The 27,798-nt window shown below is 46.9% G+C and overlaps 1 protein-coding gene across 1 annotated transcript; it reads left to right on the forward strand.

Annotated features, from left to right (window-relative positions):
• The first annotated feature begins 95 nt into the window (after positions 1–95).
• Positions 96–27,401, forward strand: TRIM35 (tripartite motif containing 35). Its single transcript, XM_014843297.3, has 6 exons — positions 96–650; positions 15,031–15,126; positions 18,390–18,620; positions 21,875–21,897; positions 22,713–22,831; positions 24,208–27,401. Exons 1-6 carry the CDS (start codon positions 216–218, stop codon positions 24,783–24,785), a joined length of 1,482 nt encoding a protein of 493 aa, XP_014698783.1. The 5' UTR covers positions 96–215; the 3' UTR covers positions 24,786–27,401.
• The last annotated feature ends 397 nt before the right edge of the window (positions 27,402–27,798 follow it).

A 27,798-nucleotide genomic window follows, 5' to 3' on the forward strand; every position in this document is an offset into this window, starting at 1 on the left:
CATAGGGGCCCGCCCTCCTCTTCCGGGATTTCCCGCGCCGACCGGAACTGGGGCGGACCCTCACGAGTTCACCCCACGCGATTGGCCGGCGCCGCTGTCGCTCAGCGCTCCGAGGGGAAGGGGCTGGGCGCCTCTGCCCGCGGGCTCCAGGAGCCCCCAGGTGGGTGGGAGGGGCGGGGCGAAAGTTGCTGGCTTGGGAGCTGGCAGCCGGGGCCATGGAACCGAGCCCCGCGGTAGCCTCCGGGCCTTCCCACTCGTTCAAGGAGGAGCTGCTCTGTGTCGTCTGCTACGACCCCTTCCGCGACGCCGTGAGTCTGCGCTGCGGCCACAACTTCTGCCGCGGCTGCGTGACCCGCTGCTGGGAGGTGCAGGTGGCGGCCACCTGCCCGGTGTGCAAGGACCGCGCGGACCCCGGCGACCTGCGCACCAACCACACCCTCAACAACCTGGTGGAGAAGCTGCTGCGCGAGGAGGCCGAGGGCGCGCGCTGGACCGGCCACCGCTCCCCGCGCCTTTGCCGCCCGCACCGTGGCCAGTTCAGCCTCTTCTGCCTCGACGACAAGGAGCTGCTGTGCTGCTCGTGCCAGGCCGACCCCCGGCACCAGGGCCACCGCGTCCAGCCCGTGAAGGACACTGCCCACGACTTTCGGGTAAGAGCGGCAGTGTGCGCGAGGTGTCTGAGCGCGCACGTGGTGGCCGAGTCAGGACCAGAGCCCGGCACCCCTGCCCCACCCGCTCCCGCCGGCCCGAGCTGAGAGTGCCCAGCCCCGCCCCGCTTCCTGCTGCCAGCTTGCTGGTGCCTGCTCAGGACCCCGCCGCTCTGACCCTGGGAGCCTGCGGAGGCTGCCTTCTCCATCAAGGCCGGCCCAGGGGGCCCGAGATGGGGGAAGAAAGAATGTAAACAGAAGTGTGAGGACTGGGCTTACAGGTGTGCCCAAGCCAGCCCCGCCCACTGCTGAAGGGTTTCTGCCGCCGTGGGGTGGCCTGTGCCCCCTTGAGAAGCACAGGTGTGGGTTGGTAGTGCTTAGGTCCCCTGGAGCTTGGCACGCTCAGGTTAGAGGGGCAGGAGCCCAAGACCTGGCCAGGGCTGTGGAGCCAAGTTGGTCACCTACTTCCAGAGCTGGCGCCACGTATTGTACAGCTGCCAGGAGGCCTCTGGCCCTGGCCATCTGGTTTATTCTGGATCACTCTCAGCATCGCAGTGCCTAGAGTTCCAGTGGCTGTAAATGAAGTAAGGAGCAACTTAGAGGGCAAGACTACCATAGAAAATTCTTTGGTATACGAAGGAAAAATGATCAGAAAGTAAAGATTAGCCAACTCAGGAGTTTTCAAAATTTTTGACCATAGCCCATAGTAAGAAATATTTTTTCCACTATGACCCAGAACACTCATATGTATGTATAAGTTGAAAGAAAACTTGTGTGAAAATGTCTATTGTACTTTAGCATTTTCTCTTGTTTTATTTTTATTTAAAAAACTGCACAGGGTGGGGGCCGCTTGGTGGTCAGTGGTTTAGTTCATATGCTCCACTTTGGTGCCCCCGTTCGCCAGTTTGGATCCTGGCTTCGGACCTATGCACCTCTTGTCAAGCCATGCTGTGGCAGGCGTCCCACATATAAAGTAGAGGAAGATGGGCACGAATGTTAGCTCAGGGCCAGTCTTCCTCAGCAAAAAGAGAAGGATTTGTGGCAGATGTTAGCTCAGGGCTAATCTTCCTTTAAAAAAAAAAATTGCACAGGGTGTGAAACACTATTTCATCACCTACTAATATATGGTTCAGACCCACAGTTTGGAGAACACTGGTTAGCTGGTAGGAAGCTGAGTGTATTGAAAAGAAGGCTCTGCAAGAACTCCCAGTGCCTGGTTTCCGTACCCTGTTTTAGTTCGTTTGTTTTAATGTCTTGCTTAAGAAATATCAAATGTTGTTTACAGTTCCATATACATTTTGACAAAGTTCTGGTGAGGGGAATGTCACCAGTGTGCGTGTGCGAACACTACAGTGGCTTGCCAGAGGGATAACCCTGTAACTTCTGTCGCCTTATTTGTTTAACAGTGGTCCGCAACAATGCTTTTCCCATTTCCACTGGCTGAAGTGCCAGGTCCTGATTTGGGACAGCTAAAGTAAGTGCTGGGCATTCTGGGGACTGGGGTCGAAGTAGCCGGGCACGATGGGTCAAGTCATGACTACTCACCTTGGGGCTGGCAGAGCTGCAGATCAGGAAGACGAACAGGGATCAAGGCTGAGAGCACTAAGGTGGAACCCCCAGGTCCGGGCTAAGCCAGGATTCAGGGTCAGTGAGCCAAGTGCCAGGAAGCGTGTGTGGTCTGATGACAACTTTCTGTTTATTCAGCAGACACCTTGTATGACTCGGCCCCCGGGGATACTGTAGGACACGAGATAAACAGGAATTTATACCTTCAGGGAGCTTCAAGCAGAGACCCGAGGGATGAATTGTCAGCTGGGTGAAGAGGGTGAGGGAGGGTATTTCAGGCAGAGGTGGCAGCATCTGTAAGGGCCCAGAAGCAGGGAGGCCTGACTGTCCAGGCACCAAGAGACTTTTAGAGTAGTTAGAGTGGAGGACAGAGGAGCAGAGGGAGCCAGGAGGCCTCGAGGGCTGGTCTTGATCCTAAAGAGTTCAGGGAGCAGTTGGAGGGTTTTAAGCAGAGGACTGATGCTGTCTGATCAGTGGGCAGTCAGGGTGATGTCTGAGGGGGTGGGGAGTCCAGTCCTGAAGGATCTGAGGAGAGTGCGGACCGAGTGTGCTCAGCCTGATGCAGGGCGGAACTCCTTCGTGTGTTAGACGACTGTGTATCAAGGGCCCGCTGTGTTCCAGGCCCTATTCTGAGGCTGAGGCTGCAGAGGTCAGTAGGAGCGCCCTCGCCCCAGGGAGCTCATGTTGTCGTGGCGGAGGTCAAACAGTAAATAGACACGCTGTAGTTCTGGATGATCACAGTAAGTGGTGGTCGTAGGGGAGCAGTATGAGGTGGGAATGGGCTGAGGGTGTTTCCTTTGTGTGCTATGTGGAGCCCTGAAAGCTTTTCAGTAGGGATTTTGTGATGAGATGTGTGCTTTAGAAAGATCGCTTTGGCTACCGTGTGAGGAGTTCGGCAGATAGAAAATCATACCAGCCAACACTTTGTGGGCACTTACTGTATGCCAGGTGCTCTTAAGTGTTTCCATGTCAACAAATTGAATCCTCACAAAAAACCTATGAGGCTGTGTATTAGGGTCCTATTGCCATTGTAATAAATTGCCACAAATGTGCAGTAGTCCCCCTTTTTTGTGGGGGATACGTTCGAAGACCTCCAGTGGATGCCTGAAACCACAGATAGTACCCAACCCCATACATACTGTTTTTCCAGGACATATGTTCCTATGATAAAGTTTCATTTATAAGTTAGGCACAGTAAGAGATTAACAACAATAAGTAACAATCAAATAGAACAATGATAACAGTGTCCTGTAATAAAAGTTACTGTAGATCTTAGCAACCTCAGCATATGATTCTTTTCTTTCCTTATTAGGTTGAGAACTTTCACCTTTTCACTTAAAGCGCTTGATGGCTTCTTTTTGGCATATCCAAATTGCTGGCATCACTACTCTTGCACTTTGAGGCAATTATTAAGTAAAATAAGGGTGACTTAAACACAAGCAATGCGATGCCCGACAGTGGCTCTGATAACTGAGACGGCCACTGAGTGACTAAGGGGCGGGTAGCGTCTACAGTGTGAATACGCCGGACAAAGGGGTGATTCACTCACAGGGGATGATTCACGTCCCAGATGGGAAGGAGCGGGACAGAGCGAGATTTCATCACACTGCTCAGAATGGTGTGCAATTTAAAACTTATGAGTTGTTCGTTTCTGGAATTTTCCATTTACTATTTTTGGACCACCACTGCGGGTAACTGAAACCACGAAAAGCAAAACCATGGGTGAGGGGGGACTAGTGTGGTGGTTTAACACAGCACAGATTTATTTTCTTACAGTTCTGGAGGTCAGAAGTTCTGAAATCAGGGTGTTGGCAGGGCCACGTGCCTGTGGGAGGCTGGGAGAGAGTTTATTTCCCCACCGCCTTGTCCCGCTTCTAGAGGCCCTTCCTCCGTCTTTAATGCACATCATTCCAGCTGCTGCTTCTGTTGTCCCGTGGCCTTCTCTGACTACTGCTATCTCCCTCTGATAAGGACCCTGTGATTGTATTGGGGCCACCCAGACAATCCGGGATAATCGCCCCATCTTCAACTCCGTAATTTAGTCCCATCTGCAGAGTCCTTGATGCCATATAAGGTAATATATTCTCAGGTTCTAGGGATGAGGATGTGGACATGTTTGGGGGCCATTATTCAGCTTGCTACAGGTGGGTCCTATCTCCCCATCTTACAGACGGCGACACTGAGTCTCAGAGAGGTAAAGTAACTCGTCCAAAGTACGGAGCAGGTACTATAGAGTTCACCTGGGCCCCGTTCAGCCCCTGTGCTGGTCGTGGACTTTGACAGGAACTCTCTGGTCCTGGGTAGAGCTTTCTCTGCTGGTCCTCTGTTCCAGGAGCTGAGAGGGCAGCTGACTGGGTGGGTTCTTAGAGGCTGAGTGGATAAGGACCACTGTTGGTGGGTACTGACTGAGTACCTACTATGTGCCGGGCACAGTATGTCCAGTAGAGGACAGGGCCGTCCTAGCCCCTGCCTTCTTGGAGTCAGATAGACGTGATTAAATAATAATCACACTAACAATTATATTCAGACTGTGACATTCCTGTGAAGGACAGTACAGGATGTGGTGGATGTTATAACGAGGAGGCTGCTCTCGTCTGATGGTGCGTGGGAAGGAGTCTCTGAAGAAGTGATTTCGTGGAGACCTGAAGGCTCAGAAGGCATTAGCTAAGTGAGGGGCAGCAAGCAGTGATGGCGGGCCGGAGGGCGGGGCATGCAGTAACCCAGAGACGGCCTGGATACGGAATGAGGGAGTCCTGGACAGATGCTGCAGGGCATGGAAGGGCATGTTCAGATCTGGGATTTTGTCCTCAGCGTAGTGGGGCAGGAAGGGAAGGACTGATGAGATTTCAGAATACGGTATTTGTTTAAACCAGAGCTATAGAGTGCATGGTGGAGCTTCAAAGGACCTACGGAAATCCTCTAGTTTAGGCTTTCTCAAACTTGAATAATACATACATCCTTCTTAAAGGAGAAAATATTCCAAGAGTGTGACTTAAATTACTTTATCACATTCCTTACATGCAAACGCAAAACTAGTGTACATACCTTTTGCTTGTACCACATATAGGCAATGAAACCAAGAGGTTTTATTTTGCTGGAACTAAAGCCCTGCCCCTGGGTGGCTGTGAGGCTTCTCTGGCAAGACTTGGGATACCCCTCTGCCCTGTTCCAAGTGCTCGCTTGATTCGCCCGCCAAAGTTTCCCTGTTTGAAGAACTGCAGAACTTTCCTGCCCTGTAATTGGCCTTCCTAGGTGAGGATCTGGAACATCCCTCACTGATGAAGTGTGTTTGTGTTCTTTCCTTATTAGGCCAGGACAATGAAAGTGGGATAGCCTGGTGTCGAGGAAGTCGTTAACAGAATACAAATGCTGGCACTGAGTTGTAGGAACTGAAAGCATGTGTCAGCACTGTTTATAAGGTGACTCACAATAGGCTTATCTTAGTATTTTTTTAGGTTATTGTTGAATGAAAACACTAATTTAAAAAACTCATGGAAACTTGCAAATCCCCCAAATACATAGATCCAGAGTCATGGGGGACTGTGAGATGACTACCTTTTACTAATGAAAAAGCCAAAACTTGGAGAAATACGACAACTCATGCCAGTTACAGGGAATGAAATCAGTACACCAAGGATTAGAACCCAGGATTCTTGCCCCCAGGCCAGCATTCACTCTGGTTTGCATCTTCAGAACAGACCTGCCCTGAACCCCACCAAGTCCCAGGCCTCTGAACTGCCTTGTCCAGACCCCTTATCCATCCCACAGGGCTGACATGCGGCCATTCTCTGCCCTTCAGCCTCTTCCTGCCCCAGCCCAGCCCCTTCCAACTTAGAACTGGGGGGTCGGGGTCACCATCTTAGAATCAGTCTGGCCAAATCTAACCCAGGAGTATTCCAGGTATCTCTTAAGTCTCCCCCCTTCCAGTTCTTTCCTCCTTTTTCCCAACTACTCACCCCCATCCAGATCCGGCCTCATGGGCCAGGCCCTTCCACAGCCAGGTTGCACTGGAGGACGGTTATTGCCTGCTTGGCTAGGCATGTGCCCAGGGGCAGGATGGGGGCTCACTGAACACTCCTCACTGGGGCTCCTGAGTTATGGGGCCCCAGCATTAGGCCCATGGTAGACACCTGATTCTTAAGGAAGGCTAAACACCAAGGGGAAAGGAAGAATGGGCAGACTGGATTGGAGTTGACTAAGAAAGGGACCTGGAAGAGATCGACTTGTCTCAGATGCATTATGCTATCCATTTAGGAAACCTGGGGGCACGGGGTGCGAAATGGGTGAAGGTGCCCAAGAGGTACAGACTTCCAGTTAAAGAATAAATAAGTCCTGGGGATGTAATGTCCGGCATGGTGACTATAGCTAATAGGACTGTATTGCATATTTGAAAGTTGCTAAGAGAGTAAATCTTTAAAGTTTTCATCACAAGAAAAAAATTTTCTAAGAGTGTGGTGATAGATGTTAACTAGACTTATTGTGGTATGTTAACTAGACTTATTGAGGCGATCATTTTGCAATATATACAAATATCAAATCATGTTGTACACCTGAAAATAATATAATGTTATATGCCAGTTATAAAAACAAAGGAAACCTAGAAAATAACCCATAGGAGAGTTAAGTTACCTGGCACTAAAGGGCAGTTAATAGTAATAAGAGCTAACAGATACCCGGGGCGGTCTTGTAAGCACTTGGCATGGATGGACTTATTGGATCCTCACAGCTATCCTATGAGCTAGGCAGTATTCCCACCCCTGAGGCGCAGAGAAGTTAAGGAACTTGCTCAGGATCGCCCGCTACTAAGTGGAGGAGTTGGGATTAGAAGCTGGGTGGCCAGGCGCCAGAGCTCTTAGCTGCTCCATCAATCTGCCTGAAATCAAATGTCTGAAATATATAGGAAAAAAGACACGAACTAGAGACAGATGCTAGGAAATCCTGGTGATGGGTCAGGTAAATGTGGACGGAGAAAACTGCATTTTTCATTTTTATGGTGAAATTTCAGAGACTGTAGAAACTTTCATGCCTTCATCTTAGGTGAAGAGTCTGAAGGCCAGAGGGAGAAGAAGGGCTTTTGCCAAAGTTCTCACCAGTGGTTAGGGACAAAGACAAGGCTGCAAATCAGGTCTCCTCACTTTCAGTCCCGGAGGAGATGTTGCCTGGTGGAAAGGACATGGGAACATGGGTGTTCAGTGCACTTGTTGACTGGGCAAGTAGTTAATTGAGCATCTGCTTTGTGCTGGGACCGGGGGATATGCGGTGGTCGAAACAATCTCTACCCTTGCAGAACAAGCATCCCTTCCTTCTGCAAAGGTTTACTGAACAGCAGTCTGCTGGGTGAGAGGACCTGCCCCCAGGAAGCCTGCAGCCTTTCCTGGAGAGTGAGGAGATTATCCGGGGCAGTAAGTGGGATGATAGAGGTGTGCTGGGGAGCTGTGAGAGCCCACGGAGATGCACCTGCACTCTACTGGGGAGATCAGGTCGGCTTCCTGGAGGAAATGAGGGGGCCTGAGCTGAGTTTTCAAGGTCACGTTGGGATAGTTGGGTGAAGCAGGCGGGGATCGGTCAGAAGGAGCAGCATATATGAGGCCTCAGAGGACAGAAAACCGGGCTCAAGCCAGACAGCCCTGGCTTCAGACATGGCTCTAGCACTTTGATAAGCACTTGCAGGGGTACTGTGATGATCTTGGAAAATAGTATTTATTTTTCTCTTACCCACATCCGTCCCACTTTTGTTATACCACATAGCACCTGTGTTAACAGATATTTTGGTTAAAACAATTTTGTAAAATCCTCAGGGTACTAAATACGCTATTGAAATTTGCTGCTCAAGGAATCAAATTGTAATTTTTAAGAAAACTATGTAGACTACATAATCACATTCTGAATCCTTTAGTGTAAATAAAAACTTCTGTTTTGTGTGTGTTTATAACTAAGTAATCTTGAGTGTTATAATTTGAAGCCAAAATCAGAGCTCATTTGCTTTCTGGGGCTTGGGGCCTGGCTGATACTCTAGATGTATTGGGGCCTCTTAGCTCCCCCAAGGCAGTGATGACCCATAGTGGTCCTGGCCAGGCTCCACACCTGAGCCCCCATGAGTGAGCCGGCGGTCTGTGCATTCAGGCTCTCCTTGTCCTATAGGCAGGTCCCTGAATGGTGGTCCAGTGTATACAGGTAGGTTTAGGGTAAAATCAGAATATCAAAAGCAAACATGGAAAGTGTATTGTTTAGATTCATTTGAATTCACATTTTTACGTGTAGTATTTTCTAGGTCAATCACTAAATGCGTAGAAGGTAAAACAGTGGAATAAAACATGTATGGTAAATCTAAAAAAAAGGCAGGAGGAAAAGGAAGAAAAATACTGAACAAGCAGAATAGTACAGAACAAGAAGTAGGTTTAAATGCAAATATATCGGTAATTATGTTAAATACTCCAGTTAAATGACAAAAGTTGTCAGACTGGATAAGAAAACAAAATCCAATTTTGTGCTACTTAAATATGATTATGTCAATAGATCAAAAAAATGCATTTGATAAAAATCAGTATCCTTTTGTGATTAAAAAAAAAACATTAGTGGGGCCAGCCCCGTGGCCGAGTGGTTAAGTTCACGTGCTCCGCTTCAGCCGCCCAGGATTTCCCCGGTTCAGATCCTGGCTGTGGACATGGCACGGCTTGTCAGGCCACACTGAGGCGGCATCCCACATGCCACAACTAGAAGGACCTACAGGTAAAAAATATACAACTATATACTGGGGGGATTTGGGGAGAAAAAAAGCAGGAAAGAAAAAAGAAGATTGGCAACAGTTGTTAGCTCAGGTGCCAATCCTTAAAAAAAAAATATTAGCAAACTAGGAATGGAAGGAACTTCATTAATCTAATTCACAATCTACCAAAAAACTTACAGTGAATACCATATTTAGTGGTGAAACATTGAAAGTTTTCTTATTGAGATCAAGAAAAAGGAATGCCCATTATGACCAATTCTATTAGATTTTATACTGAAGATCTTGCCTAATAAAGTAAGTCAGGAGTCATCAATAAAAGATGTAAGGTTTGGAAAGAGGGAAACAATACTGGCATTGTGTGCAGATAATATGATTGCATATGTCTGCATAGGAATTTCTCTTGCATAGAAAATAAAAAGATGCTACAGATAAATCATGAATATAAATAAGTTTAGACAAGATGCTGGTTGCAAAATGAAGATTAAAAAATCAATTGTATTTCTTTATATCAGTAACAAATAGAAAACAAAATAAAAAATATTTACAATAGTATTAAAAAATCGAGCATCTAGGAATAAATGTAACAAAAAGTGTGTAGAACTCTGGCAGGGAAAAATATCAAAAACTTCATTGAGAGACATCAAAGAGGACTAAGTGGAAAATGTACCGTGTTCATGGATTAGAAGACTCAGTATTTGAAGATGTCAGGTGCCTCCAGACTGATGTGTAGAGTCGGTACTGTCCCAGTCAAAATCCAAACTGGATTATTTTTGTGGAATTTGACAAGCTAATTCTAAAATTTATATGAAAACTGAAAGGGCCAAGAATTGCCAAAACATTCTTAGGAGGTATCTATTAGATATCAGTTTATTTTATAGCTATAGGAATTAAGACTGTGTGATATTGGCACAAGAAAAACAGATGAGCCAGGAAAACAGACTAGAGAACCTAGAAACAGATATGTATTTGATGTGTGACAGAGGTGACCCTTCAGATCAGTGGGGAATGATGGTATTCTTAAATAATGGTTCTGAGACAACGAGCTACCTGGTCACACCATCCACGAAATAAACTCCAGGTGTCCACATTAGACCTAGATGTGAAAGGAAAGCCATACTATAGGAGATTGTCTTTGTAACATCAGGTGGAGAGGTATTTCTTAAACAAAACCAGCAAGCACTAATTCTAAAGGAAAAGGCTGATAAATTTGACCATATCCAAATTAAGAAATATAAATGATATGATAGAAGACATGTTATATATCTAACCCATAAGAGACATACGTTGTGTATTTATAATAAATTCCTACAAACCAGTGGGAAAATGGCAGACAACTCAATAGACAAATGGTCAGAATACTTTGGCAGGTATTTAAAAATAAAGATCCAAATGGTTAATAAACGTGTTTGATTAACATAGCTTGTGGGGTATGAATTGGTACATTACTTTGGACAGCAGTTGGGTGTTATCTGCTAAAACTGAAAACACACAGCCCTGTGGTCCAGCAGTTCTTCCCCCAGGAATATTTTGTAGAGACACAAGTGTACATGTGCACCAGGAAATCTAGACAACAATAGTCATACTATTTTTATTACTCAAAGATTGTAAATGACCTGCTGTTCATTAACATGGAATGGATAAATGATTGTGGTACATTCATACAATGGAATACAATGCAACCATGAATGAGTAAATGTACATACAATAACGAATTTGAATCCTGCAAGCCTTATGTTAAGTAAAGGAAGCAAGACACAAAAGAATATGTATAATATGATTCCATTAATTGAACATTCGAAACCAGACAAAGCTAAAGTCTGTTGTTTAGGTTAGGGATGCATAATAGGTGAAATAACTAAAGAAAGCAAGGAAGTACTATAAAAATCAGAATCGTTGTTTCTTCTGACAGGAAGCGGGATAAGATTGAGAAGTGACATGTTCTGGGTAGTGGTTACAGGGGTGTTCAATTTATAATTACATAAGAGATTGCACATTTATGTTTTCTTTTTTTAAATCTCAATCTGTTGTGTTTATTTATTTTTTTGTGTGTGTGGAATATTGACCCTGAGCTAACATTTGTTGCCAATCTTCCTCTTTTTGCTTGAGGAAGATTGTTGCTGAGCTAACATCTGTGGCAGCCTTCCTCTATTTTGTATGTGGGTCACCACCACTGCAGGGCTTGACAAGTGGTGTGTAGGTCTGCGCTCGGGATCCAAACCTGCAAACCCCAGGCCGCTGAAGCAGAGCGTGTGTACTTAAGCACTATGCCAACAGACTGGCCTCCTGCACATTTATGTTTTATGCCAAAGAAAATAAATTGCCAAAAACAACAAAGGAGATGAAAAGGTAAAAAGTAACTCATCAAACCTGAGAGAAATTAAAAGAAAAGTCTCTCCTTCCAGTGAGGTAAGTGACAAGAAAAGGCTAAGACTTCTAAAGTTTCCATCTTATAGGCTCTTAAAAATTTGAAGTATAATTTATATACAACAAGATGCATAGATCTTAACTGTTCAGTTGGATGAGTTCTGGCTGTTAGACGCACCTGCACCTGCCACTCCAGACAAACCGTCCAACATTTCCATCACCCTGGAGAGCTCCCTGCCCTCCCAGTCGATCACCAAGAGGCAGCCACTTTCTGACTTCTGTCGCCCTAGGTTAGTGCTGCCTGTTCTTGAACGTCACCTAAGTGGAATGTACTGTGTGCTCTCTTGTACTCCAAAATAATACATATACTTTTTGATTCACCCATGTTCTATGTATCAATGGTTTGTTCCTTTTTCATTGCTAAATAGCTTTCCATTGTATCAGCACACTGTAGTTCATTCATCCGTCTCTTGATGGACATTTGGGTTGTTTCCAGTTTTTGAATATTCATTAGCTTTTAAAATGTGTTGTTTGATTCCTTCTAGGAGGAACATTTCCTTGACATGTTAGATTATTTAAGGAATTGGGCAAAGTATTGACAGAATTATAAGCTTTTATTCTCCAGAACTGAAGAAAACTGACAACATGTTTGATGACAACAAATTTGGAAATAAGATGACACATTTAGAAACACAAGAGACAGCTGGACAAACATGGTAGGAGCTCTCTTAATGAAACAACTTATGCAGGGCTGTGGCCAAGAGCATGGCCTTTAGTGCTGGACCGTGCTGAGTACACATCCTGGTTCTGCCACTGTCTAGCTGTATAGTTTGGCAAGTTTCTTAACTCCTCTGGGCCTTATTTGCTCCTCTCTATAATAGGAATAAAGTGCCTGCCCCACAGGAGTGTAAGAATTCAATACAATGATGTTTGTAAAGTGCTTAATTGAGTGCCTTATGAACAGTACGTGCTCCATAAAACAACTTGTAGTAATATAATCTTACTAGTAATAACAGAATCTTCCTAGTAATAATATAACCATTGGTTGATCTCACCAGCTAACATCTCAGAGAAGGGCCATTTTAGGGCTGGTCTTTGCTGAATTAAACCAGAACTCTTCTAGTGATTGAAGAGTTTGGGAAGGACAAGGACTGTCCCCCCCACTCCTCATTGTTCCATCACTCCCAGCTGCCAAGGCTGAAGGGAGAGGGTTGGCCGTGTTGCTTGGGGCCAGCACACTCCTGGGTTGTGTCTGGGGCACTTGCTTTGCTCCTATCATTCACACTTATCTGGAAAATCACAGAATTGCCCTTTTGGACTCTTATGACATGACTTTGTAACAAAACATCTCATCCCACAAGATAAAACATTAGGAGGATATTTAGTGGTCTTGTGGGACAGTTGTCCTGATGTTATTTTGCTGTTGAAGAGACACAGCATAGAGATGATATACTACAGAAAACAATGTTTAAAAAATCTGTTAAATATCCTCAAGAAGAACATAAAAATGACCAGAATGAATAGAAAATAAAACCAAGAGAAAGTGAAATCAGTCATTCTTTTATTTTCTTTTTCTTTTTTGAGGAAGATTAGCCCTGAGCTAACATCTGCTGCCAATCCTCCTCTTTTTGCTGAGGAAGACTGGCCCTGAGCTCACATCCATGCCCGTCTTCCTCTACTTTATATGTGGGACGCCTACCACAGCATGGCGTGCCAAGCGGTGCCATGTCCGCACCCGGGATCCGCACCCGGGATCCGAACCCGCAAACCCCGGGCCGCCAAAGCAGAACGTGTACACTTAACCACTGCACCACTGGGCCGGCCCCTTATTTTCTGTAGTATAGCAGTTAAAAGAAAGTGCTGTAGAGCAGGAAAGACAGGCTAGTTATCTATTGCTGCATAACAAATTATCCCAAAACATAGCAGCTTAAAATAAAAAAAGTCTCTCATCTCCTGTTTCTGTGGGTCAGGAATCTGGCATGACTTAGCTGGGCGCCTCTGCCGCGGGGTCTCTTGTGATGCTGCCATCAAGGTGTTGGTCGGGGCTGCCGTTTCTCTGAGGGCTCACGTAGGCCAGGATCCCCGTTCGGGCTCGCTCACATGGTTGCTGGCAGATTCAGGTCCTCACCGGCTGTTGGTGGGAGGCCACCCTCAGTTCCTAGCCCCATGGGCCGCTCCATGGGCTAGATCACAACATGGCAGCTGGCTTCCATCCAGGTGAGCAAGTGAGAAAGGGTGTGCACCGGCCTTTTGTCACCTCATCTCAGACATGGCACCCCGTCACCTTTGCCATAGTCTGTTGATTAGAAGCAAGTCAGTAGGTCCAGCCCACAGGGCAGGGGATTCCACCAGGGCATGAATACCAGGAGGTGGGGATCACTGGGGCCGTTTCAGAGGCTGCTTCCTACCATCTGCCGTCTGGCCCACAGTGATGATTCATGTCTCTCCCCAGTGCAGAATACATCACCCCCTCCCAAGATCCCCAAGCATCTTAGCCCTTACAGCATCAGCATAAGTCTGGAATCCCTTCCTCTAAATCAGGGCCAGAGAGGGATGAGGCTTTTGAGGACAAATCTGTATTATCTATTGCTGCATAAAAATCACCCCCAAATTTGGCAGCTTAAAACAACAAACTTTCTTATCTCACAGGAGGGGAGGGGTCGCTGGGGGCCGGCTTGGACACTGCCTCCTACCACTGTCTAGATTCACGTCCTTGTTCTACTACGTACTAGCTGTGTGGCCTCAGATTAGTCACTTCCCCTACTGTGCTGCAGTTGATTTCATCTGTAAAATGGGCCTAATAATTTTACCTACCTAATATGGATAATGTGGTGAGTAAGTGACATCATTTGTAAAGTAATTAGCACAGTTCCTGGCAAATAGTAAATGCTCAATAAATGGTAGGCATTTATAGTTAATGTTATTAGAATTATTTTTATTGTTTTTCAAAAAAAAAAAAAAATAATTAACCTTGAAAAGCCTTCTCGGAATGTGGAGAGGGAAGGCTAAAGATGGAGGGAAAGTGATAGGCCTTGGATACCAACGTGGGAATCCAACCTGAAACTAGTAGTGGTTCTTCAAGGAGTCCAAGGAGGTCAGAGCAATGGTGAAAGTTTAAAAACTACGAAACAGAGCTTTTGAACTGCTGCTTCAAGCATTTCACATGATCCGAGCACTCTTAAAATATTGGGGTTCAGTAGGGTTGCAGGGAGACGTGTAGTTTAGATAAGGCCTGGTTGAGTCAGCCTGTGATCAGACCTGTTCGTTGGTGACTGCCCGCTGGTCCAGTTCCGAAGGTCGCCCCAGGGGCCTGTGAGCGCGTGGTCTTTACAGTTGCGCGCACGGCTCAGGGATTCGCGGCCCTGCCTGGACCAGCGTTAGGCTTGAGCAGGATGCCCTTCTATGCTATACTGTGACCAACTCGAGATGGAACAGGTCTCTTTACCTCCTCAGCCCTGTCTCCCCATCTGTACCAGGTGTAAAACAAGGGGGCCGGGTTAGAGGAAATCTGAGGGTCCTTTATGCTGTCGGTGTCGGGTTCAAGGTCAGGGCTGTACTTAGCTTTATACTTTGACCCGTGGTGCGTGGATGGACCGGGTCAGTAAATGTGGTTGAGTTGTACCCATGTTGAAGGGGCACTGCAGTTGTGATTGTGGTGTGTTGTCCTCCGTGGCTGGCCTCTACCCCTAACCTGCCTCCTTGCTTCCTCCTTGCCCCTCACGGCAGGCCAAGTGCAGGAACATGGAGCACACGCTGCGGGAGAAAGCCAAGGCCTTCTGCGCCATGCGGCGCTCCTACGAGGCCATCGCCAAGCACAACCAGGTGAGTGAGTGCTCCGGCTGAGTGGGGAGACTAGGGTCCCCCAGGGCAGTCATGGGGAGAAGCGCGGGTGGGCTGGCCCTGGCTGTGGCTGCTGATGCAGGGTTAGCCTTCCCCAGCCCTGATGGTCTAGCACGGCCACGTCCTCAGGTGCTGATTGTGTCTGCACTGCCACGGCCTCTTTAAATACCAGGCATGGCCACGCCAGCAGCCATGAGAGTGGCTTAGAAAGCCACCTGTGCCATCTGCACCATGGATTCGGACTGACTTCAGCACGTGCCACACTCCATGTCTACCCAGGCACTCAAGCCAGTGATAACCTGGGGCTCTAAGTTATTCCTCTTTCCCTCTCACTCCCTTGGTCCACACCATCAGCAGTCCTGGCCCCTCTGTCTCCAAAATACATGATGTCTGTCCGACACTCCGTTTCCACTGCCACCATCCCCCTCCAGGTCACCCGTGTTTCTCGCCCGGCCTCCTCCCTGGGCCCCAGGCTTCTGCTCTTGTTCTACAATCCCCTCTCTACAGAGTGGACTGATCGTTTAGAAAAATACATTGATTGGGTCACTCCTCTGCTTCAGACTGTCATTGGCTTCCATCACATTCACAATACAATCCAGAGTTCTCACCGTGGGCTCCAAGGCCCTCATCCCAGCCCTGCGGGCCCCTTGTCTCCGTCTCCTCCCGTGCTTGGCTGCGCTCTCAGCTCCAGCCACACTCGCCCCCTCTGTACTCAGCCGAGCCAAGTCTTCTCCCCAGCTCCTCCCAGGCTCAGCATCTTGTCATTAAAATCTCAGCTCAGATGTCCCTCTTGAGAGTGTTCCCTGATCACCCTACCCAAGTGGCCCTCCGCATTTACTCACTATTATCTCCATTTAATTTTCTTCGTCACACTTCACTACCTGTAATTAATGTTTTGTTTTCTATTTACTTTTGTGTTTCCTTCCATTAGAATATAATGAAAGCAGGGCACACTGGTGTCTAAAAGAATTTGTGGCACACAGTAGGTGACCAATAAATGTTTGTTAATTGAGTGAATGAATTGGGCCCCCATGTTCGCACTCTCACTGCTGTACCTTGGCACCCTCTCTTCATCTGAGTCCTGTGTGGATTGGCAGCCTGGTTTCTGACTGGTCTGCTCCGTCACTTCCTGGGCAAGAGCTTCTAATAATTACTGCTCAGGTGGACTCATCACACCCTCAGCTAAGGCAGTCCCAGCTCCGGCCGCCTGGCACTCCCCTGCAGAGCCGGCCAGGCCCTCCAGTATCCACGGTCTGTGGGAGAGGATTAGGCTTGGGAGAAAGCCTCATTAACATCTGGCCAAGGAGTTTACCCCCAGCCGCAGCACTGGTGGAACAGAGCAGAAGAAAGGACTGTGAAATGTTGGTGGCCAGGGCAGTAACCACAGAGCAGACCTGCTTTCAAATCCAAGCCGTGTTCTCCAGGCGGATCCCTCGCCCGCTCCAGGCTAATCCCCTCCTCTGTACAAAGAGGACGATTCCCTTTTACTAGGCTTTTTTTGAACGTTCAGCTGAGATAATGCGTGTGAAGTGTCCCACAGAGAGAAGTCACTCAACATTTCTCATAGCTTAGAGACCAACAAACTGATGTGAGAGAGATTTTTCACTTTTTTCGAGGAATCATTTTGTCATAATATTGTCAGAGCCGTAAACACATGTTGAACTTTCAATCCAAACACGAGATTACTAACCTGCTGTGGCTGAGGCACGCTTTTTGAGTTGCTGTCCCAGCAGTTGTCGTGGAACTGTGGGGCTTCATCTCTGTCGTTTCACTTGATTTCCTTTGTGGCTGACGCCATCACCTGGCTGGCCTTGTGCAGGACTGGCGTGGGGTTACCTGGGGAGTGTCCACAAGTCCAAGTGACAGCACCTGTCTGCCCCTCCCAGGCGGAGTGGAACTCTAACATGGTCAGGTGTGACAACTCCAGGATTCCAGCTGGATTTGTGCTTTTCCTCTAAATCCAGTCAGTCCAGGTTGATGAGTGGATGGAAGTTTTCCTGCGAGGCTGCCGTCACCAGCAGTGAGAGTTGCTGAGCTGAACGAGGACCTCTGGGCTGCTGTTTCCTGCCTGCTCTGTGTGTCTCTTCCTGTTGATAAGAATCATCCTGGATTTTGCTCTCTCCCCCACTGTGTATTACCAGTCTTTTTAGTCTGGTATTTCAACAATGCCATCTGTTCTCATTTGCATTTCTTTGATTATTAGTAGGTTTGTACATCCTTTCACAAGTATAATAACCATCTGCATTTCTTCTGTATTTACCGGTTCACACTTTTTTTTTCTTGGAATATTTGTCTTTTCTCCTGGTGGATTCCTAAGAGTGCCTTGTGTATTAAGAACAATAACAGTCTATTGTATGTTGCAAATATTTTTCCTAGCTTGTCATTTGTTTTTCAATGAATCTTTTCACTTTTTCAGTGAGTCAGAGCCATAAATCTATATTGAACTTTCAACCGAAAGATGCGTTTACTCACCTGCCGTTGCTGGAGCTCACATTCTGAGTTGTTTTCCAGTCATCATCTTAGAACTGTATTGATGTGTTTATCAGTAGTCTCTTGCCATACAAAACTTTAATTTTTATATGTAGACCATTATCTCATTCTTTCTTTGAGGCTTCTCAGTTTCATATTATGGTAAGAAAGTTCTATCTCATTCCAAGATGAGAAATATTTCTCTGCTTTTTTGATTACATTTATATGGTTTTGTTTCAACTTTTAAAAAAACTTTTTGTAGTAATGATGAGAAGTATTCATATTATTAATAATTCAGTTTTAAAATAAATACTTGCAACTACTCTTTTGGTAAGCCTCTGGATCAGACAAATTTGAAGTCCTAAGTTTGGAAGGCAAATAATTTTTAGAAATCATTGCCATTTGCAACAGTTCACTTCTGAGATTTGGGATTTCCCTTGCTATTGTGCAACCTAAACAAGATACAGAATATTATATGTTGGGGAAGTTATGGGACTGCAGTTGACATCTAAGCAATGATTTTATTTTTTTATTTTATCAAGATAACCCCATTATGCTTTGACTTATTTTAAATTTAAACTTATAAATTTGTGCTAATAAAATTGCATCTATGTTTTATCTGTTGGGGTTCTACATGTGGATTCTTTTGAAAATAGAATTCCTTTGCTAAAAATGTGGGATTTAAAAAATTTTTAAAAATCTGAGTCAGTTGGTTAGGTGATGGTTGCAGTTCTCTCCACGTCTGACCTGTGGCTCCCTCCCGCTCTCTGCGGTAGGTGGAGGCTGCCTGGCTGGAAGGGCGAATCCGGCAGGAGTTTGATAAGCTTCGCGAGTTCTTGAGAGTGGAGGAGCAGGCCATCCTCGATGCCACGGCCGAGGAGGTGAGGCAGAAGCAGCTTCTGGTGGAGGAGAAGATGAAGCGGCTTGTGGAAGACACAGAGGCTCTGGCCCATGAGATTGAGCGGCTGCAGATGGAGATGAAGGAAGATGACGTTTCTTTTCTCATGGTGAGGAGCTCATCATTTGGATCCAGGGACAGGGACCAGATGTTCAGGAACCAGCGGGGAGCCCAATACCAGCAACCCTGGCCAACCCAGTCTTCCTGGAGCTTCTGGATACTGGGCTGGGGGAGCTTACAGACGAGGGGCTCTGCTGTGTCAAGAGGCTGAAAAGAGTTTAAGCAGAGCAGAGTTCCTGGAGGGCCTCTTTGTTTCTGTTTCTCCCTGCCTCCCTCTTTCCTTTTTTTTTTTTTTTGAGGAAGATTAGCCCTGAGCTAACATCTCCTGCCAATCCTCCTCTTTTTGCCGAGGAAGACTGGCCCTGAGCTAACAACCGTGCCCATCTTCCTCTACTTTATATGTGGGACGTCTGCCACAGCATGGCTTGCCAAGTGGTGGCATGTCTGCACCCGGGATCCGAACCAGCGAACTCCGGGCCGCCAAAGCGGAACGTAGGCACTTAACTGCTGCGCCACCGGCACCCTCCTCTTCTTCCCGTCTCCTTCTCCTTCTCCCTCCCTCTGTGGCACTCACTCTTGCTCTCCCTTTTTTATGTTTCTACTTTCTTTACGCCTTCTTAATATAATGGAGTACTTTTAAAATTCACTTTTTATTTTGGAATAATTTTAGATGTATGGAAAAGTTGCAGAGCTAGTAAAGACTGCCCTTGTGGACCCCTCCAGCTAGTTTCTCCCATTGTTAACGCCTTACGTCGCCTTGTGGCACATCTGTCCAAACTAGAAAACTGACACTGGTGCACTGTTATTAACTAAACTCCAGGCTTATTTGGACTTCACCGTTTTCCCGTTAATGTCCTCTTTCTGCTCCAGGATTCAAGCCAGGGTCCCACATTGCATTTAGTTGTCACATCTCACAGTCTCCTCTGGTCTGTGACAGCTTCTTATCTTTCTGTGTTTTTCATGACCTTGGCGTTCCTGATTGCCATTCCTGATCTTGGCAATATGGGTTTGTCTAATGTTTTTCACGTGATTAGACTGGGGTTATGGGATTTTGCAAAGAATACAAAATGGAATATTTTTAAATTATAAATTATGCAATTATTTAAATTTTTTAATTTAAATATGATGTTTTGGTATTCTCTGTTATTTTCTTAAGAAAAGGATGACTCTATTCTCTCTTTAAAAAATATATTTAGTTTTCTTTTCTTGCTTTTATTCATTTCATCCCCACTCTCCCATCCCCCCACTCCCACTCCCTGTGAGTCACTGGGTCTTTATGGAGAAGTTTCTATAATTGGAAAGCTAGTTTGGAGACTGGTCAGGAGAATGAGGTTTCTTCTCTACTTGGAGAACAGCTGAACTCTCTGAAAGGGAAGTCTTTCTAGAGTGGAGTGGGAAGGGACAGGGATGTCCTCCATTTGGGCTGGATGTCACATCCTGGTTGGGGACCTTTGTGGGTTCTCCACCTCATGCAAAGCTTTGAACCATGATGTCTTCTGTTGCCAAAATGTCCCGATGATGAGGTCATTTGGTGGGCTCTAAACGCTGGATTCCTTGCTCTTTCTGTTTAGGAAATTGGGTGTGTCTCTTGCCCATACCACCTGTGCTTTCAGGGATGGTTTTGTGACTCTCTTTTTTATATAAAAGCTTTATTGAGATATTATTTGCATACTGTGTAATTCACCCATTTAAAATGTATAATTCAGTGTTTTTTAGTATATTCACCGAGTTGTGCAACCATCACCACGATCGATTTTAGAACGTTTTCGTCTCCACAAACAGAAACCCTGTACCCCTTAGCTGTCACCCTCCTATGCCTGCAGCCCCACCACCCTCAGCAACCACTAATCTACTTTCTGTCTCTATAGGTTTGCCTATTTTGGACATTTCATATAAAAAGAATTATTCAATATGTAGCTTTTTGTGACTGGCTTCTTTCACTCAGCATAATATTTTAAAACTTCATCCATGTCACATGCATCAGTACATGGCTGAATAATACCCCATTGTATGCATGTACCACATTTTATTTATCCATTCATCAATTGCTGGACATTTGGGTTGTTTCCACTTTTTAACTATTATGAGGAGTCCTGCTATAAACATTCATGTACAAGTTTTTGTGTGGACATATGTTTTCGTGTCTCTTGGGTAGGTGCCAGGAGTAAATTTGCTGAATCCCATGGTAACTCAAAGTCTGACCATTTGAGGAGCTCCCAGGGTGTCTTCCAAGCGCCCGCACCATTTTGCGTTCCCAACAGCAGTGTGTGAAGACTGAATCCTCCATGTCCTTGCCAACACTTATCTGTTTTTTTGATCATAGCTATTGTAATGGGTGAGAAGTAGTACCTCACTGTGGTTTTAATTTGCATTTTTCTCATGGCTAATGATGTTGAGCATCTTTGCATGTACTTGTTGGCCATTTATATATCTTCTTGGGAGAAATGTACATTCAGGCCCTTTGCCCGTTTTTTAAATTGGGTTGCTTGTCTTTTTGTTGTTGAATTACATGAGATTTTATATATTATGGATACTAGATCTTTATGAGGTATATGATTTATAAATATTCTCTTCTGTGGGTTGTCTTTTCACTTTCTTGATGACAGTCTTTGAAACACAGAACTTTTTCATTTTGATGACATCTAGTTTGTCTGTGTTTTCTTTTGCTGCTTGTGCTTTTGGCATCATATCTCAGAAACCACAGCCTAATCCAAGGTCATGAGTTTTATAGTTTTAGCTCTACATTTCTCTTTGAGCCATTTCGAGTTACTTTTTGTATATGGTGCAAGGTGAGAATCCAACTTCATTCTTTTGCATGTGGATATCCAGTTCTCCCAGCATCATTTGTTGAAGACCATTTTTTCCCCATCACATGGTCTTGGCACCCTTATAGATAACCAACTGACCATAGATGTGAGGGTTTGTTTCTAGACTTTCAGTGTCCATTGATCTATTTTAGTACATGTTAGTACCACACTGTCTTGATTACTGTTGCTTTACTAAGTTTTGAAATCGGGACCTGTGAGCCACCAACTTTGTTCTTCTTTTCTGAGATTATTTTGGCTATTCTGGATCTCTTGAATTTTCATATGAATTTTAGGATCAGCTTGTCAATGTCTGCAAAGAAGCCAGCTAGACTTTTGATCGGAGTTGCGTTGAATCTGTAGATCAATTTGGGGAATATTGCCATCTTAACAATATTCAGGCTTCTGATCTATAAACATGAAATATATGACTCATTTTGAGGTCAGAAATTTATGCTTTTTTTCTGTGTTTGTGTCTCTGTGGTTTTTTCTCTTTCAGAAACACAAGAGCCGAAAACGTCGGTAAGTTGCCACGGCTAGTGGAGGGGAGGGGAAGAGCAGGCACAGATACCAGGGGTGCAAACTCCAGTGGCTCCGGGGCCAGGCAGGTAATGAAGCCAGCCGGGTGTGACACAGGGAGTGGTGGGGACTGGCCAGGTGGACAGAGCCCTCTTTCAAGGCATTCCACTTCCCATTGCACTGGTGCAGTGTGGTTTTCCTGGGTGTGGAGCATTACCATCCACTGTGTGAGGAGTGAGTGTGCCATCCTGCACGTGGCTCATATTCCTCACTGGGTCATCCTGATATTTAGGCTTGTGAAAGCCTCAAGGCACATTGGTTTGTGTTGCTGTATCTTGGGTTCAAAATGAGGCATAAGGAAGAACTGTGTCCCAGTCAGAGCTGTACAAAGATCGAAGAAAGTGCTTTGGGCAGTGGTGAGTTCCCGGTCACTGGAAGTATTCAAGCAAAGGGCAATGACACCTTCAGACTATTGGAGTAGAGGATCCTTAAGGTCCCTTCCAATTCAGACATCCCGTGAGCAGATATGTGCGTGTGATTTCTGCTCACAAGGATGGAACTGTGTCTGAGAACCTCCTATTTATGTTTATGGGGCAGGCTGAGCCCAAGTACTGAATCCTGAAGGGTTATGAACCTCTCAGTTGACTCCTTGCTCATCTCTCATCAGAGCCCAGTCCAGGTTTGTCTTGGGCAAGGTGGCCAGGGAATTTAGGCCTGAGGCAAGGGAACCAGTGCTGTGGCCTGTTTCCAGCTGACCCAGTCAGGCCCAGGATGCATGGCCTTGGCCATGCCCACCAGGCGCAATTCTCCCTTTCCAGCCTCTTCTGCACCATGGAGCCAGAGCCCGTCCAGCCAGGCATGCTCATCGATGTCTGCAAGTACCTGGACTCCCTGCAGTACCGTGTCTGGAGGAAGATGGTCATGTCTGTTGAGTCTGGTGAGTGGGAGCATGGGCAGGTGTTACTGGGCGTGGGAGGAGCACTTCATGCTAGGCAGAGAGCAAGCTGCACTCACTTCTTCCAGCTTCCCACCCCATTGGACCTCCACATCTCTCCGCTGATCCTTTCTCCAGCCTCTTCTGGAGAGGTCCCTGGTGTGCTGCTCCACTCCTCGCCCCACTGCTCAGACCCCTCCCAGCAGAAGTCCTTCCCCTTTGAGTCCTGATGCTCGGCCACCTCTTCAGCAAGAGAAGCTGGCTTCCCTCTCTGTTCAGAGCCATACTGTAATGTAAGGAAAGGCCCCCTCCCAAGGTGATTCCAGTCTACGCAAGTCACTGTGTCATGCGCTGTAGACGAGAGTCTGTGCCCCCACAAATTCATATAGTGAAGCCCTAACCTCCAATGTGGTATTTGAAGGTGGGGCCTTTGGGGGTGATGAGGGCTAGATGAGGTCCTGAGGGTGGAGCCTTCATCATGGGATTAGTTCCCTTACAAGAAGAGACACAGGAAGCTGGCTTCCTCTCCTCTCTCCTGTGAGGACACAGCAGGGAGGCAGCCATCTGTACACCAGGAAGAGGGTCCTCACCAGCACCTGACCACGCTGGCATCCTGACCTCAGACTGCCAGTTTCCACTTGTGAGAAACAGATTTCTGTTGTTCAAGCCACTCAGTCTGTGATATTTTTATTACAGCAGCCCAGGCGGACTGAGACACGGTGAATTTATAGGACCCAGGGGAAGGTTAGTGCTTTTCTGAGACATCTTGGGAGTTGCGTGAGCCTCTGGGGTCCCTGCCTGTATTGATTTCCTGTGGCTGCCGTAACAGAGAACTGCACACTGGATGCCTTAAAGTGACAGAAATTTATTCTCTCTCAGTTCTGGAGGCCAGAAGTCCAAAATCAAGGTGTCGGCAGGTCCATGCTCCCTCTGAAACCTCTGGGGAGCTCTTTCCTCTTCCTGGCTCTGGCGTTTGCCCTAATCCCTGTCTGCAGCACTTCGATCTCTGCCTCCTTCATCACAGGGCCTTCTCCCCTGTGTCTGTGTCTCTTATTTTTTTTGTTAGGACAACAGTCACCTTGGATTAAGGGCTTACTCTACTCCTGTCTGATCTCATCTCGACTAATGACATCTGCAGTGACCCCATTCCCAAATAAATAAGTTCATCTTTGGAGGTACTAGGGGTTAGGACTTCAACATACTGTTCTAGGCAGGGTACAGTTCAACCCCTAGCACCGCCCCTCAACCCAGCGCAGCTCCCACCATGCACCAGAGCCAGGTGGGACACAGTTGGTCAGTCTGGGGGGACGTCAGCTGGCATGGCAGAGGGTGGGGTGTGGGGTTTCCTGATTTGCCCCCCTTTCCCCCTCTGCTCTCAGTGCCCTTCAGCTTCGATCCCAACACGGCTGCTGGCTGGCTCTCAGTGTCCAATGACCTCACCAGCGTCACCAACCACGGCTACCGAGTCCAGGTGGAAAACCCGGAGCGCTTCTCCTCGGCACCGTGCCTGCTGGGCTCCCGCGCCTTCTCCCAGGGCTCCCACGCCTGGGAGGTGGACCTGGGGGGGCTGCCGAGCTGGCGGGTGGGTGTGGTGCGGACGCGCCAGGACGTGGGCGCCGAAGGCCACTCGCATGGCTGCTACCACGACACGCGCTCGGGCTTCTGGTACATGTGCCGCACGCAGGGGGTCGAGGGGGACCACTGCGTGACCTCAGATCCGGCCACATCGCCCCTGGTCCCGACCATCCCGCGCCGCCTGCGCGTGGAGCTGGAGTGCGAGGAGGGCGAGCTGTCCTTCTATGACGCAGAGCGCCACTGCCACCTCTACACCTTCCACGCCCGCTTCGGGGAGGTGCGGCCCTACTTCTACCTGGGGGGCACGCGGGGCGATGGCCCCCCTGAGCCTCTGCGCATCTGCCCGCTGCGCATCACCGTCAAGGAGGAGCTGGATGGCTGAGGCTGGCCGCCAGTCGCTGGTGGCTGCCTGGTCTTGTGCGATGGCATGCTTTTCTTTCTGTCCCTCTTGCTAAAGCCACACTCGTCTTGGTACCTGTGTCCTGCCTGCCTTCCTGCCAGGGTCTTCCTCCGACCTAATGTGTCCTCTCCATGGCACTAGGCCCCAGGCTGCCTCCTTCATTTTTGTCCCATCTCTCCCGACAGCCGAAGGTCATCCAGGAGACACTGCACTGGCGAGGCTCTCCCCAGAGTTGTGGCACCTTCGGGATGTGAATTTTCTGAATCTTAATTCCAAGATTTCTAAGGATAATATTTGCTTCTGGAATGGGCCTGTTGTAAAATGTAGGTTTTATTGTTATCCAGGTGTGGTGAGGCCAACAGACAGGAGCCAACTGCCATTGAAAAGATAGTGTGTTACTTAGGATTCCCAAGAGGAGGGGCTGCACCATGGGAGACCACACGGGGAAGTGCTAGGGGCCATCAGGAGGCAGAGGAAGGGAGGGGAAAGCTGGGCCGCAGACTTTGTTGTGGTTTTCCCAGGAAGGAGCAGGCGAGGCAGGGTGCAGGGTACACAGGTTTAGGGTCAGCAAGTTTAAATAATTTTGGTGGGCTCTGGGGCATAGGGGCTGGCCCTAGTTGTCTGATGCCCGGCCCTGGGATGAGTAGGATGGGGATGTTGGCCTGGAGTGTGCAAGCCCTGTGAGAGCCGATGAAGGAGGCTAGGGGGTGTGAGGGATTGGTTGGTTTGATTTGAAAGGCGCGCTCACAGAGGACTCGTTTGCTGGCTCCAGGAGTTAGCTAGCCCTGGGAGGGGTAATTTCCTCTTGGTCAATGGGGCCACAGGTGCCAGAGCATCACGAATACAGAAAATAGGAAAATAGAGTTAATATAGGGCCGCTGCTGTGGCTTCGGGGCAGGACCCAGGGCCAAGCTTGTCTCTCACCTTGCACCAGTATTTTAAAACTCCACAGAGGCTCCTGGGGGCCCCACAGGGCGGAGGCAGGCTGTCCTTCCACTCGGCTCTGATTTATCTATTTATGCTTCTTAAACGATTTCACTTAAAAACACAATTTTAAAAACCATGGTTTAGACCTGTTCCCTCTCTGGGTCTCAGTTTCCTCGTTTGTATATGAGATAGTAGGGCTGGAAAATGATATCCGTCTAATTGCTGTGGAGAAAATTCCTGATCCACTCTTATAAAGGCATGAGAAGGGAAGGAAAGAGGGGCCCTTTTCCAGTTGTGGGGGAAGGAAGGGAACACAGTCTGGGGTCCAGGGGTGGTGCCAGGAGAAGATGCTCGTGCTCTCGGCCTTCCCTCCCCTCTTGTCTTTGCCGACCTGCGCCTGCTCAAGCCTGCTCATTCTCGCTCTGCTGCCTTTTGCGTTTTCATCCTGATTTCTCCCTCCACCGTGCCTCCAGACTTGTCCTCCACCTTTTCTTCTCTGCACATGCTACAGATAGTTTTCAACTGTCCACTTGTCATGTCCTGGGAACAGTGTGGTGAAAGGAACTGTGTTCCTGTAGGAGCAGTGTTCTAATCAGGGACACATTCCTGACCAAGGACTCACATCCTTTCTCCTGCCTGTGCCCCCTGTTCACAGAAATGGACATTTTAAACAGAAATGATGAATCAGGGCTATAAATTAGTTATAAATGTCATGTGTACATTGCTGGGGCCGTGGGGAAGTGCTCATACTCAAAAAAGCTTCAGGCACTTTGGAGCCAAACACACCTCTGGCCAGTGTGCACTCTCTGTGATAAAGTATTTATCTAACCATCCAATATAATTTCTATATGCATAATCTTGACCTGAAATTATTTTGTTAGTTATAATAAACTTTTAAAAATGTTTTTTATTTCCACCTTAGATGTTGGAGGAGTTTTTCTTACAGGATAATTTGGATAGCCTAGGCCACTTTTGACAAAAATAAAAATGATATTTGAGCTAAAGCCCACTCTTTCTTTTGACAGTTTCCTTTCGGTGTTCTCATAGGCAAAATTTCATCCATGTTGTAGCGGGTATTTGACTTTATTCCTTTTTGTTATCCAATAATATTCTGATGTATGGATATACTATGTTGTATTCATCCATTCTTCATTTGGTGAACTTTTAGGTTGTTTCCACTTTCAGGCCATCATGAATAATGCTGCTGTGAAGGTGTGTGTACAAGTTTTTGTGTGGCCATGTTTTCCATTCTTTTGGGTATATACATACCTAGGAGTCGGTTTGTAGATCATACGCTAACTCTGTTTAACCTTTAGGAACTGCCAGGCTGTGTCCAGTGTGGCTGCACCATTTTATGTGTTTAGCAGCAGTGCATGAGGATTCCAGTTGCTCCATATCCTCAGCAGCACTTGTTATTGTCTGTCCTTTAACTTAGCCATCCTGGTGGTGAGGTGATACCTCACTGTGGTTTTGATTTGCATTTTCCTGATATCTAATGATACCAAGTATCTTTTCACGTGCTTGTTCGCCGTTTGTGTATCTTCTTAGGAGATACGTCTTCAGATTGTTTGCCCATTTTTTATTGGGTTGTTTGTCTTTTTATTATTGAGTTGTAAGAGTTCTTTATACATTCTAAATATAAGTCCTGTATCGGATAGATAATTTACAAAATCTCTCTCCTATTCTGTGGGTTGTCTTTTCACTTTCTTGAAGATGTCCTTTGAAACACAAAAGTTTTTTTTTCTTTTGTTTTTTAAGATTGGCACCTGAGCTAACAACTGTTGCCAGTCTTTTTTTTTTTTTCCTTCTGCTTTTTCTCCCCAAATCCTCCTGGTACATGGTTGTATATATTTTAGTTATGGGCCCTTCTAGTTGTGGCACGTGGGGCGCCGCCTCAACATGGCCTGATGAGCGGTGCCATGTTCGCGCCCAGGATCCGAACCAGTGAAACCCTGGGCTGCCGAAGCAGAGCACGCGAACTTAACCACTTGGCCACGGGGCCGGCCCCAAACACAAAACTTTTTAATTTTGATGAAGTCCAGTTTATTTCTTTTCTCTTTTGTTGCCT

The sequence above is a fragment of the Equus asinus genome, chromosome 3, assembly GCF_041296235.1.
Source record: "Equus asinus isolate D_3611 breed Donkey chromosome 3, EquAss-T2T_v2, whole genome shotgun sequence".
NCBI classification, from domain to species: domain Eukaryota; kingdom Metazoa; phylum Chordata; class Mammalia; order Perissodactyla; family Equidae; genus Equus; species Equus asinus.